The 13,377-nt window shown below is 37.6% G+C and overlaps 3 protein-coding genes across 9 annotated transcripts; 1 reads left to right on the plus strand and 2 right to left on the minus strand.

Annotated features, from left to right (window-relative positions):
• Nucleotides 1-6: 6 nt before the first annotated feature.
• On the plus strand, nt 7-5,532 carry LOC124453018 (prolactin-releasing peptide receptor-like). Of its 4 annotated transcripts, XM_047003701.1 has the most exons (6): nt 11-195; nt 2,041-2,102; nt 2,277-2,852; nt 3,294-3,539; nt 3,821-3,987; nt 4,105-4,638. In XM_047003701.1, the coding sequence occupies exons 3-6, from the start codon at nt 2,536-2,538 to the stop codon at nt 4,527-4,529; spliced, it is 1,155 nt and encodes a 384-aa protein (XP_046859657.1). In that variant the 5' UTR covers nt 11-195; nt 2,041-2,102; nt 2,277-2,535; the 3' UTR covers nt 4,530-4,638. The 4 variants fall into 4 exon arrangements, with proteins under 4 accessions (XP_046859659.1, XP_046859657.1, XP_046859656.1 ...); XM_047003703.1 differs by lacking the exons at nt 2,041-2,102; nt 4,105-4,638 and adding an exon at nt 5,441-5,532 and having other exon boundaries at nt 7-195; XM_047003700.1 differs by lacking the exon at nt 2,041-2,102 and having other exon boundaries at nt 18-195.
• Nucleotides 4,985-10,591, minus strand: LOC124453015 (rhoGEF domain-containing protein gxcJ-like). Of its 4 annotated transcripts, XM_047003691.1 has the most exons (14): nt 7,800-10,584; nt 7,595-7,647; nt 7,381-7,516; nt 7,237-7,311; nt 7,089-7,166; nt 6,869-7,018; nt 6,716-6,795; nt 6,514-6,628; nt 6,150-6,292; nt 5,983-6,084; nt 5,801-5,920; nt 5,690-5,732; nt 5,559-5,611; nt 4,985-5,459 (listed from the first exon to the last, which is right to left on the minus strand). In XM_047003691.1, exons 1-9 carry the CDS (start codon nt 10,446-10,448, stop codon nt 6,176-6,178), a joined length of 3,453 nt encoding a protein of 1,150 aa, XP_046859647.1. In that variant the 5' UTR covers nt 10,449-10,584; the 3' UTR covers nt 4,985-5,459; nt 5,559-5,611; nt 5,690-5,732; nt 5,801-5,920; nt 5,983-6,084; nt 6,150-6,175. The 4 variants fall into 4 exon arrangements, with proteins under 4 accessions (XP_046859647.1, XP_046859646.1, XP_046859648.1 ...); XM_047003690.1 differs by having other exon boundaries at nt 5,983-6,292; XM_047003692.1 differs by lacking the exons at nt 5,559-5,611; nt 5,690-5,732 and having other exon boundaries at nt 5,983-6,292.
• Nucleotides 10,592-11,389: 798 nt separating this feature from the next.
• Nucleotides 11,390-13,353, minus strand: LOC124453022 (ribosomal protein S6 kinase alpha-5-like). Its single transcript, XM_047003707.1, has 3 exons — nt 12,418-13,353; nt 12,075-12,347; nt 11,390-11,835 (listed from the first exon to the last, which is right to left on the minus strand). Exons 1-3 carry the CDS (start codon nt 12,448-12,450, stop codon nt 11,467-11,469), a joined length of 675 nt encoding a protein of 224 aa, XP_046859663.1. The 5' UTR covers nt 12,451-13,353; the 3' UTR covers nt 11,390-11,466.
• Between the last annotated feature and the right edge of the window lie 24 nt (nt 13,354-13,377).

Genomic DNA, 13,377 nt, shown 5'->3' on the forward strand with positions numbered 1-13,377 from the left:
CTGTTTAGTCACATGATCATCTGCCGCCCTCATGAAGAGAGGCAAAAAAGAAATGTGTTTTTAATCACGAAACGACCGATGCGAATACACCTTTCGAGAAACTCGAATTTCTCACCGTGAACAAGGGAAAGCATCCTTCGATAGTTCAACTGTCTCTCCCCCCAGGCTACGACGCTCGAAAAACGGCAAGCAAAGGTAAACTGCATCCGTAGAAATTATTTTGAATTTCAGCGTCTTACACCACGAAATGTTGTATCCATTATGTGGGACCTTGCCACGACCATTACATGGTCACGGTGATATCATTAAACTAACTTAAATATCGTTGTTCAAACTTATTATGAATAACAAAATATATAGCTCACACGAGACTTGGCACTCAATTTACATGATACTATTCATTATATTTGACCGTAAAATTCTAATTTAACTCAATTTGTACTTGTCAATTTCAAATATTTGTGCAAGAATTTCCGGAGAAATATTCTACGAAATAAATGAAATACGATAAGGCTGATGCTATATGGGATTTTCTCAACCGTTTTTTATGTTATAATTTTAATGAATTTCTTTCCACCTGCTAAATTGATTTTCAATTTATAATATAGTCCACGTAAGTTCATATGAAAAAGTTCAAATAAATTTCCAGTGGGTTAGTAAAAGAAGAGATGTATAAAATGCCTTTTTACATATAAGGATAAGAATGCAAGAACAGCAAGACGATAATACGTCCTTCATAACAAAAACGTATTTCTTTATTGATGAAATACTTTTTATAGCAAGCATCAGAGCATTTTACTTTCAGAGATTGCTTCCTATTCGTCCTTATCTTTGGCAAATCATTCACAGGCAGCTGTAAGTAAATTTATGCATCCAAAAGTCCAATGACAGAAAACTGCAAGAATCACGTAAAATTTATCTAAAATTCGATCGTGATTTACTTTAACCACAAATTTCGACAGACCTCAAGACATTAAGGCATAAACTTATGACGATTGATTTCATCGAAACACATAGCTTGTGAGGAGATTATTGACCAGTGATTACTCGTCATCTTATAAGACCTGCGTCACGAGTGACGGCTTTAAAAACAATACGAAATGAGTTTCTTCAAACCAACAATATTCGATAAACATACAAAAAGTGAGAAAGAACCCCGTCACTTTATATTCAACAGTTGTAACATAACAATCATATACAAGGTAATTATGTTGCCTGATGGAACGACGTCAATGAACTATGCCAGCTAAAAGTGACGCATAACAGTCGAGCGTCATGCTTGTGCCCACTCATAAGGCTAACTTAAAATTCCCTCTGTACTCGTCTAACGAAGCAATGTAGGGAATTGATTTTGATGAAATACATAATTGAAGATTGCTTGGCTCAAATTTCGAAAATAGCAAAACCTCTATGTTTAAAACGAGAAAGAAAACAATTGCACTTTCAATTAACCCTTTTCTAAAAGACATAGAAAGAGACGCCTGCATCGACACTTCTTGACGTCACAACAATATCGAGATGCAACTACAGACAACATTGACGATTGTCGTATTTCAAGCTCAGAACACCCAACTTTTGATGATTCACAGATGATCATACTATTCTAAAGTTCCAGTCTCACTCTACTAACTCGCAGCTGAACAGACAGTCCAAACACAGATATACCGTATACGTACCGTGTTAAAAACAACACGCAGTGAGCACGCAGCTAGAAACGTCTTTTCCCGAAAAGCAACTTCGATAAAACACAATGGCAAAAATAGCCAAACAATATCGCAACCAATGCCGGGAACTCACGATAGTAAGTCTTTAGAAATCGCTTATCTTGCGTACAATCGTGTTAAAAACACTTAAAAACACTTAAAAACATAACACAACAATTTCTGAGTTAATCGTGGGAAATTTTCATTGTCATTAATGATAATATCGAGCTCTGTGCCGTCGCAGACTCAACTCATCAAATGTTTTAGCAAACACTTCTCCATCGAAATAGTTAAGTCTTTTCACTTTGTAACACTTCATCTTTTCTGTTTTTGTTAGTTTTGTGAAAGGGTAAAATCGATAAACGATAGGAATACGAACTGAGAAAAAACAATCATAAGGTGTACCAATGTGAAGTTAATTAAGATTATCAAACCATTGATCACAGTGGGTAAAATACTTAATTAACTCATTCCCTTTCAAACGCAGTTGAAAATCAAGATTTTGCATCGTACTTGTTGAAAATGAAGATATACAAACGATGGTATAAATTTTTTCTCGTAAAAATTGAACAGATTCTATTGCAAGATACAACGGCATATTTCATCAGCTGAACGAAGTAGTCGACGATTGGTCGGTACAAGACCTCATCCAGACAGACAGAAAAGAAATTTGAGCATCGACATATAAAGTTGACGGCACAATAAATCAAAGATTTCCATGAGAGATTGAACTATTTAGGTCCTACTTTTCCCGGGCATTAGATGCGACAAAACCATTGGTTTAATGTTCGAAAAAGAAAATACATAACGATTGCGTCTCGCATTTAAGGTCATGCTAAGTCCTGGCTATGTAAAATTTGAAATGGTAATATGGTTAATTATTTGTATTCTGGGCACCATCGGTAATGTGTTGGTCGTGTTGGTCGTATATTGCCAGCGTAAGATGAAAACTGTAACAAATCAGTTGATAGTAAATCTTGCGTTTGCTGATCTCGCTGTCTTGTTATTAAACATTCCTGCGGACGTAGCAGTTACTTTGAACAACGGGAGTTGGCTATATGGAAAATTCATGTGTCATGTACTGCGACCAATTCAGACGATGGCAACGACAGCATCGGTTTGGTCTTTAGTAACGATAAGTATAAGCAGGTAAAAGAAGTGGAATTTTCCACTTGATTGTTTCAACATCAGAACTTTCTGAGAACCTTTGAAATTTGGTGTCTAGTAAAGCGAAAGGGGGGGGAGGGTGGTTCGGTGCACGCATCCCAATTAAAATGTACTGGTGCCAACAGGCGTCAAATGAACGTTAATTGAGGTGAACCATATGTACGTATATTTTACTTTGCCAAGTTGATTCCTTTTGAAAGTGACATGTTTTCAAAAGAAATTAGCCGGGATTAGCAGAATATATCAATATGACATTGACATCAATGAATGATGCATGTATTTATTTGAAGAAACTGTAGCTAGATTAGAGGAGACGTCGATGTTTTCGTATCATTCAGAATAATATCGCTGGTAGCATTTCCTTTATAATACAGCCATATGCTTAAAGCATGCAGACAATGAGTTATAAACTTTGTTCGACAGATATGTGGCCATAGTACATCCTTTGAAACCACAACTACGAAAAACACATGCCAGATGGACGATTGTACCCGTATGGGGAGTGAGCTTCGTCCTGGTCTCGCCATATATGGCATCGTTGAAGATGAAAGACGACAGATGCGTCGACGATTTTGATGCCGCTGGAATGAGCTCGAAGTATTATACATTGGGATTGTTTATAACACAATATGTTATACCGCTGGCAATTATGGCTTTCTCGTATATGAAGTGAGTATTTCCCATTGATTAGGGAGTAAATTATGGCCTGTAGGGCACAGCCCGAAAAACTTGGGAAGTGTTCAACTTTATGGGAGGCAATTTTTAAAGAGTCTTTATTAGATAGAAAAGCCCACAGTTTTAGCTGATCTGATTTTATCATTCTCTCTCGGTTTCTCCATCAACTTTTCGTGCATATTTCACAAAGCTGGGGTCCTACACTCCACCTGCTTCTCACCTCTAATGTGCCCCTCTTATTATGGCTTGAATCTAAAACATTCTCCCTGCCACAGAGTTGCCCAAGAATTAACCACAAGCACCAGTCAAGATGAGAGAACAAGAACTTACTACAAAGAAACAAGAAAGGTCCTGAAGATGCTTGTAGTTGTTATGATAGTGTTTGCCATCCTTGTCCTTCCAGTACATATCGTATACATATGGCTAGATTTCTTTAATGGAAGTAAGTGATTGCATAAATCGTGAATTAAAAATCGGTAGAATTCAAATCTCAATTCTGGCTCAAACTCAGCAAAATTTGAAAATTCAAATGGCTCATTTGCATAATAATTTGTTGCAGAAGAAAACAAATATTTTGAAGAGATCTACTCGATGGCGACTATCATGGTTTATATGAACAGCTTTGCTAATCCTATCATTTATAATGTTTGCCATGAAGAATTCAGAAAGTCATTTCGCAGTTACTGTGGCATGTTGATAAAGCCCTGTGCTCATCTGATGTATGCGGGGCAAATGCAATGGAACATGCAGGAGTTCAATACAACATTACAGCAAACTCGCTCTTCTCGAAAAAGCTCTGCTTCAAGAGAGCTCAATGTCAGTGCCAGAGTTTGCAGAAAAGATTTAGACAACAACTTGTGCGATTTGAAAGAAACAGAAAATGACAAAATGGGAGCTCGTAGTAAAATAAAAAAACAGCCAGACCACCCTCCTGACACCGGGGGGAGATACGAAAGTTTAATCCAAAACGTTACACTGTTATGACAAACAACAAAATAGCATTTGCTCGAAAGTCAAACACTTCAGATTAAAATCACAAAATATGTCAAGTACTTCCTTTGTAAAAAAAAACAAGAAAGAATTTCACTTACAATTTCTTCCTTGTCAATCGGTCTCAATTCCTCGCTTTTTTATATTGTCTATTCCAGCTCACATTCATCATCATTTAAAGATTATTTTTCAGCAGTTTTACCACAAAATATGGGGACTTCTTACTCTTCTTTCAATTTGGCTGGCTCTTCAGAACAAATTCGTTCAATATGTTGTAATTTGACAAGTTAAAGCATGAGATTTTTAAAAACATAAATTCTCATCTCGCTCCGGCTGCACAGCTTTGCGCAGACTCCAACACTAACCGGGGGGAGTGGGAGACGTTAACTTAATTTGAATAAGTGCATGCACGTTAAATATGCTAAAAATTAGGAATTTAATAAGAAAAAAATGAAAAACCTTATTGCGATGTGATAGAAAAAGAATTGAATAATTACAAGCTTCAAATTATCATCTATGCAATTATCATTAAATGATGGACTCAGCACATTGTACTTTGAATTTAACTAAAGTATTCAAATGTCTCAAAAGTAGATACGAAGCAGTACTTGTTTAAATGTCAGCAACGAATGTCTTGGAAATTCATTGGCTTCTTTATCAACGACAATAAATCTCAGAATTTAATTTTGGATTCAATTCTAATCGCTACCAAATGGTGCACCATTTAAAATTAGATGCATTAATATTTCGATACATTTTCTGTTACAAAATAAATGTCTTCGACTAATAATTCGACGTTTTTTCATGTCAGCTCTTCAACATTATGTTGGCAGACGCATTTCGCCGTCTCCTCCATTTGCCTTGATTCCTGGCTTGTCGTTTTAAATGCTTCATCCATTTTCTAGCATCGTTTTGTGTGTTCGCCTAAAGACAAGTTCTTCGCTCAGTTTGATGAAACTCATTCGGAGAAAAGATGCAGAATTATCATCGACATTTTATTTGGAGTGCAAACATTCAGCTTACAGTAAAATGAAAGTGTTCTCTTCCCATTTGAATCAGACCAAATGAAAAAGAGTCTATGGAAAAAAATTTCTATTAAGCACTATTTGAAAGGTCGAATACAAAAAAAACCCGATCATTAAAGATGACGGTACCATTTTCTTCAAAGATGACGCAGTCACGAAGTTTGACTTCGTCCTTAAAACAGGAAGTATTTAATGATATCAGCAAAAGCAACAACTATGAAAGAGGTAAACATCGCTTACCCTGTACAGCGTGTACTTTCCGTTATTCTTTCGCTTTAATATAAGCAAAGATGCATCCAACACCACAGAAACGCGAGGAAAATGCAACGTGTCGTCTTCGTCAGAATCAACATCGATTTCCTATTAAAGAAGACTTGCGTTAAACGAAGAATGTTTGAAGTTTGAACGACTATTGAAGTCACCTCGTTTTCACCACGAATACAAAGCAGTAAATACATTTCGCTGCTTTTACTCAGAGTTCGTTTTGTCCAACTCTGTCCGTTGCCCAATTCGCAGCTAGAGACCTGTGGAATTGACAGGAAAATATAACTACAATTCTGACGATTTCGTTGTTGTTAGGACTACCTTCCTTGAAAGCGCCCTGTAGGAGAAGCTTCATTTCTTGAAAACTCCAATTAAGTACATCGCATGCCATTTTTTTAATCTGATAGGATCTGAGGTCCAAATGTCGTTTTGAATTCTTTTTGATTTCATTTCTGGGGATTTTGTCAACTGCGATAACGGAATAATGCGATTGAACAACAATGTTTCATATTTCTAACGATTTACCGTCGAGAATATTTAAAAATAGAACAAAAAAAAGGAGAAAAAGTATTTTTTCAAGTGCATCCTGTGGTACTGTTCTTATCTGAGCCAAACGTTCAATTTTGCACATGAATCATTTTTAAAGCGTAAATTATCGAGCTAGATCGTATCTCACGAAATCTACATACCGAGTTTATCTTCGCAATCTGTTCCGCCACTTTCCTATCGGCCAATTTCAAATCATCTTTGTCCACATGCCAGCATGGCGTAGCTCGATGGATTCTACTTAGCAACAAAGGATATCTGAAAAAACAGGAAAAAACACGAAATCTTACTATATGTGGAAATGATTTTCAAATCAAATTCTAAAGATCCCCCAGGAGGCCTCACTTTGTCACACGTTGAACAGGCGCAAGGAGAAAGGAATTGATGTCCATTTTTCTACACTGAGGATTATCACGACAGGTTGTCTGGGTAAAATTTGAATGGAAATTTTATCACCGTTTCTACTCTAACACAAACTTAAAATATTTTTTAACTTACGTTAAGAAAAACACGCAACACATCATTCTTTTTCTGTAATAATTCCAGAATGTCCATGGCCTTTGCTTGTCTCGAACAGTAGAATTCATAAGCCTGCAGCAACTCCATGTTCTCAATGAAAATCTTTCCCACATTGACGTCACATAAATCCTTAGGTAAAACGCACATTATTACAGTGAGTTATGAAAAACAATGTATCCAACACGATCCGGTAGAGTACCTCGTCATCCTTTTCACGACATTCCTTAATATTTTTTTCAAGCTTCTCACACAATTTCGAGCTTACGCTGAGCAACTCCTGAATGAATGCACAAATGACAGTGATGTGAAACATATCTATGTTCATATCAAGCGATTTTGAATATTACCTGAATATTCAAAAAGATTTTCGCTGCATTTTCCTGTGATACAATACCTCCTGTTTGCATTGGCGATAAAAATTCCTGCAAAAGAGAACAATTCAACCGACTTCAACTCGAGAATGCGAAATTAATAAAATGGAAGTTTCAAACCTCTTTCACGATGAGAATATCATTCCCATAGTTCAACTCGGTTTCTAAAAGTTCAACAATGGCCTCTTTTCTTTCAACTCGATGTTTTTGGCATTTATAGCAAATCAATGTCTTTTTTGGTCCATGACTTTTCACACTAAATCACAAATACACACATAATTTGATAGGTCAGTTCATAAAAACGTTGTCTGTCACATATGAAACTTCACAGTACCTTGGCCTGTTTTTCTGCACAAAGAAGCAACGCTCACAATCTGGGCATTTAATCTAAGAAAAAGGAAGATTGGGTAGGAAATTTGACGTTATTAACCCTTGTCTTCCCAAGTTTTTTGGTCCTTTGAATTTTGTATAGTTTCCTTGATGTTGCCATACGGTCAGGCTGGGAGAGAAAGGGTTAAATATACTAATATTGTTCATACCGTTTGCCTCATGTCAGCCGTTTGTTCTTTTGCCTTATTCGTCTCCCTATGCAACAAAGGCTGACGTAAGCCTACGTGATCAATCTTTTTCCGTTGCCTCTTGGACCGAGTCCTTCCTTCGATCTCGTCACCCAGACCGCTATCGTTTCTATTAATATCTGTCTCGGGCCGCTTTTGAACTCTACGAGATTCGATAACATCTTCATCTTCACTTTCTTCGAAATCAACACTTACAGACTCACTGCCGGTGCTGGAGTTACTCAGAAAACTGCTACCACGTGACAGTAATCTCGGTTCACCATTGGCTTGAGCCTTTGAGAGCCCTAAATGTAGATTTGTGGAATTGTCATCCCCATTCAACGTATAAAAACCCTGCGAAGTGTTGGACATCTCCTCTTGTTCAACATCATCTGTCAAACTCAATAAACTGTTCGTTTGCTTCATACTTTTGGGATATTTCATCTCAGTTTTTTCTGTATTTGTTTGTTTACTTTCAATGGTGTGATCAACCTTCACAGGAACGTCTTTGGATGTGTTTTTACTACAGTTCGGCTCATGTTGTTTCCCGTTCTTTTCTTGGCGTTCTATTGTATACGTTGATTTCCTTCGTTGTTTCTTCGCAATTTTCCCGTTCTTTGTGATCACTTCCAATGATTCTCGAGAAGTGCTGGTTTTCACTGACATTTTTCGAAATTCATCATGTTTCCTTCTCTTCGCATCCTCGTCTATTGAACAGTTTTGCGAGATTGTCCTATCGCTCAAACTTTCATGCTTAGACATGCTACAATGGGAAACGCCATGACTTCGAATTTGCGCTGCTCGTCTCCGCGCCGTGTCTTTCTTTTTGGATATTTCATCGGCGTTCTGTGAAAAGGCAACATCATTGTTTTTCTTCTTGCAAGCTGAGATAACATAGTCACGTTTCCTGTTTACGTGTTTATATGAGATGGACGTGGTAGGAAGACTTGGCCGTCGTTCTTCGGTAGGAAAATTACCCTTGGTCGTGACACAACTCATGCTTGATGCCTTATGCTTCGTCCTCACCGCAAGAAAATCATCAAGGATGTTTAATAAACGTTGTTTCGTATCAATGACGGCGTTTGATAAACTCTCTTTGTCGTTGTATTGCTGATTCAAGCTCTCGTTTTGTTCTGATGAAGACTTTTTATAAATGCGATACTTCAAAAGGAGATCTTGAATATTCACGGTCTCTTCAGTGTTATTCACAATTTCACTCCTGCTATTATTATTGAGATCAGTTTTCTCACCATCTCCAACAGTGTTTTTTCGGCTGTCTTGTAGTCCACCATCCTTAGAGCGATCACTGACCATCCTATTTATCCCTCTCATTGAGCGGAATTCTTCAAATGATGGGATAGGCTTAAAAGACGAGCTTCTACGGCGAGGAATTTCATCGTTTGAAGTTTGTTCATTAACAATATTCGAGTAACTTTTGCTTCGAGACAATGAGAGTTTACGACTCGAAGACACGGGTGTCGTAGCGTGCAAATGTAACGATTTAAGATGTGTAATGTCCGGACTGCTTCGTCTTCGTGTCGAGTATTTTTCGTAGCTAGTCGTAGCAGTTTCGCCATCAACAAATACTTCATCAGATATTATGTCACATGGATGAACAGCAACGACGGGTTCGGGCGACTTAACCCGTCGCTTATCAAAATTGAAGCAACTTCGTGGGGTAAGAGAGTTGTTGGCATTGCGCATGACACCTGGGCGTTTCATCAAAGAAGTCATGGAACTGTTTTCGTGAGCTGATGAAGATAAGTAAACAGCGTCATCAGCTGTCTTTGAAAACAAGCGAGGATTTGATGATCTTGCTTGATTACATTCATTAAAAACCTCCGTGCGTTTGGACTGCAGTGGACTGCAGCCTTGTTTTTGGTGGCAGTTCATAGATTCGTTAAAACTACATTCACTTGAATACTCCGAGGATGACTCTTCGCGCGCTGATTGGTTAGATCTTGGGCGAGAATTTTCGCCATCCGCGTTTGTTCTTTTGCTTCGGAAATGTTTTCGGAACAAATATTTAGCTATTTCTTGTGGACTACTAAATTGAGCGTCAGGACCTTCCATCATTTCAAAGAAATTGGAATCGTGATTGTCCATGCTATAACGTCTATTTTCATGACTGCCAAAAGATGAAGATTGAGAGCGCGATTTATTTTCATCACCAGGATACATCTCTCCACAAACAAAATCACACTCAAATTTTTTTCGTCCACAAGCATCAACAGGTTCTCTCAAAACTTTAACGTCGATGGTCTCGTTTTGAATGGAGTCTGTCATTTGATTGGCTTCGCAGTTATTGGACACGTTTCGAACGGGGTCTGCCACGCGATTGGCGGAAAATGTCACGTTGAAATCTGACGATCGATTATTGTCAATTTCGTCATTATTGACGCTAAAGACCCTGGTATTACTGAAAATTTTATCGTCTTCCCTATCCACAAAACCTACAGAGTGGATTTCTGAAGGCGAAGCTCTACCATAAAGTTTATTATCTTCAGCATGACAAGGGTCTGCATGCTTGTCGATGAAATTAAAACGATATCGTTTTCCAGGGATGTTTTCCACTGAAGTTTGCGGAGATGGGGAGCAGAAACACGTTGATGTGATGTCAATGTTGACCATGGTTTATCTCTAAAACTCGAACGAGGACTTTCTTCATATGGACTGGGACTGAAATTGAATCTTGCTAACGAGCTAACGGGCATATTCCGATGATGATTCAAAGAATCGAGGAAATTTGATGGACCGTCACTGACAGAGGATGATCTAAGATCACTAGTGGAGTGGGTGCGACTCAAGAATTTGTCACTCCGTTCTACTCGAGCAAGTATTCCCGCGGTGTGAACGTTTTGTAAGGAAGGAGATTTTGAGTTTGGTCTTGAAAAGTGATTTCTTGATTGAAAGCTCGACTTTAAAGGACTCGCTACACGTCTCGATTGTATCTAAAAATTATAATAACATGGTGTCTTTCCTATGGAAAAGATCCAAGAAAGAAACCCTTACAACAAGATGTAGTACACACCAAAGTTTATTACCTCATTCCAGTCAAAACCAACAAAACAAGGATGACACTGAAGATCCTGAAATGTATACAAGTTTCCCGTGACCAGAGCATGAAGAAAGTCCTTGGTCTTGGACGTTATGAACAAGGAAGCAAGTGTTTTTTCGAGTCTGCGAAAATTAAAATTATAATATGAAATGCCTTTACAGTAGAGTGAACAAAAACATCTTCATGGAATCATCACAGTGCAAATTTTTATGAATACACAGTCACTTAACTCTGAAGATGACTACCGCTAAGGATTTTGAAGCTGCAGTCAATACTAACACAACCAGTTTTTCTCAAAACTGCCATAACTAAAGCAATCAACATCTACGTACAAACATTCATGTACAAACGACATCCTTTAGCACACACATCACTGATTAACGGAGATGATCTGACTAAACCGAGAAACAACAAGTGAGCAATCATCGACGTAAAAATTTTTTGTAATTTTTTCTTCACCATTGTGTGATTATAAATTCAATCAAGTAAAGAAATGAGGCATTAACCGTAAGAAAATATCTCATTTTAAAAAACGTATGGAGAAAATATCTACTTTGAAATTTACCGAATGATATCAATATATTTATAAAATCAAGGTATCTTTCGTACAAAAACAAACCTTGCTTGACTCTGAATTTCTGTCCGACCAATCAATAGCTGAACGAGAAGCGAGCCCAAACTCTTCCAGTCATATTTCTGCAAGATTTCATCACGCTTCAACTGTCCCGAATTCGAACCACGTCTCTTCACCTGATGACCAGTCTTCCCGCATCTTACTGCCAGCCCACCACATATACATTCACTGATAGACCAGTACTCTTTGTTTTCGAACTCTCGCCATAATATCACGTGACCGCTGCTGTCTACCATCACATGATCAAGATCTAATTCATTGTAGCTTACGCCAAGCTCGTGTAGCATCATCAAAGCAAGAGATAGCTCGGCAGCAATACATATCACCTAAAGACAAAAAAAAAACACCAGTATAGGTTACCAACTATATCATCATCGTGTCCCTCATTGTCCATTTTATCCTGTGCTCAGGTACAAGGGCAAAGTTAGCTATCAGACAAATCCCATGTACGTCAGACCCACATTTCTGAAGAAACCTCTTTCGTCCAGTTAGGATTTTTTAGAGGTCTTTTTTTCCTCCAGGTCCAATGCAGGAATATCAAAATCAATACCAAAATCAATCATACCGTATGCTCCGGCAGACCATCGTTAACAAGATCCTTTAGTAATATGTCACCAGCATGATCAAGGATATAATGCCTCTTCTCGCATGTTTCAAACACGTATCGCAAACGCATGATGAAGAAGAAACCTCGGTTTTCCACATGTTCTGCAACATTACGCAATCCAGATGTCTTATTGTCCAAGGAATCCTTTGAAATGACTTCCATCGTAAATAACTCCAGAGATCTCTTACATCGCACCTCGAAGAACTTCTTGCCTTCCCAAGCACCAAGAAACTACAAGAGAACACATGATCGTAAGAAATACGAATAGGACAATAAAATTCATCGGTGTTTCGACACTTACTGTCAGTACTTCAAATTGGTCAGTTCCTTGCATTTCTTATGAATATTACAAACAAATCAAACCAAATGTAATATGGACCAGTGTTCTCTTAAACGCATATTCACAACTCTGACTGTACAGTCGAAATATCTAACATAACGAATTTTTGTGTTTACGTTTAAAGTTTTGAAAGGAAAATCGAGGGTAAGTTCGCAGACGATCGACAACGATATTAGTTATGGTAAATTTTGTAAGAAACAAGTCATTAACGAGACATAAACAGCGATTACAGTCAGTCATTTGTCGAGTTTTATGCCATGAATTACGAGCGATTAATACAACACAAAGAAACATAAACAAAATATCATTCATCCAAAAGATTGAAGAAGATTTGAAAAGAGCCGTGGATGGGCTCTTCTCTTTCTTTTTCTTCTTAGTAGAAAAATTCTTTAAACGCTGCTGGTTCAAGAAGAAAGTTTTTAAATCATATTAATTTTCGGAGTACGTGGGTAGGACTAACATGATCCAAAACAATTTATGCAAATACTTCGGGTACTGTAATTTTTACGTGAAACATTTTGTGACGGTTGAGCAATTCACGTCGTTTAACGCGAACAAATGGCTGTTGTGAATTCAATTATATGGCTTAGGTAAGGCAAATGAAGATCTAAATATAACCTCAATTGTGTTGGAAGAATGTACAGCGCAAATTTACCGTCTAAAAATACAACTGCAATAAATCACAACAAAGAAACAAAACGAAACATACATGACTCAATTGTGTTGGAAGAATGTACAGCGCAAATTTACGGTCTAAAAATACAACTGCAATAAATCACAACAAAGAAACAAAACGAAACATACATGACTCAATTGTGTTGGAAGAATGTACAGCGCAAATTTACCGTCTAAAAATACAACTGCAATAAATTACAACAAAAAACAAAACGAAACATACATGACGTGCAGAATGTACACAAA

This window comes from Xenia sp. Carnegie-2017, unplaced genomic scaffold (assembly GCF_021976095.1).
Source record: "Xenia sp. Carnegie-2017 unplaced genomic scaffold, XeniaSp_v1 HiC_scaffold_25, whole genome shotgun sequence".
Lineage (NCBI taxonomy): Eukaryota > Metazoa > Cnidaria > Anthozoa > Malacalcyonacea > Xeniidae > Xenia > Xenia sp. Carnegie-2017.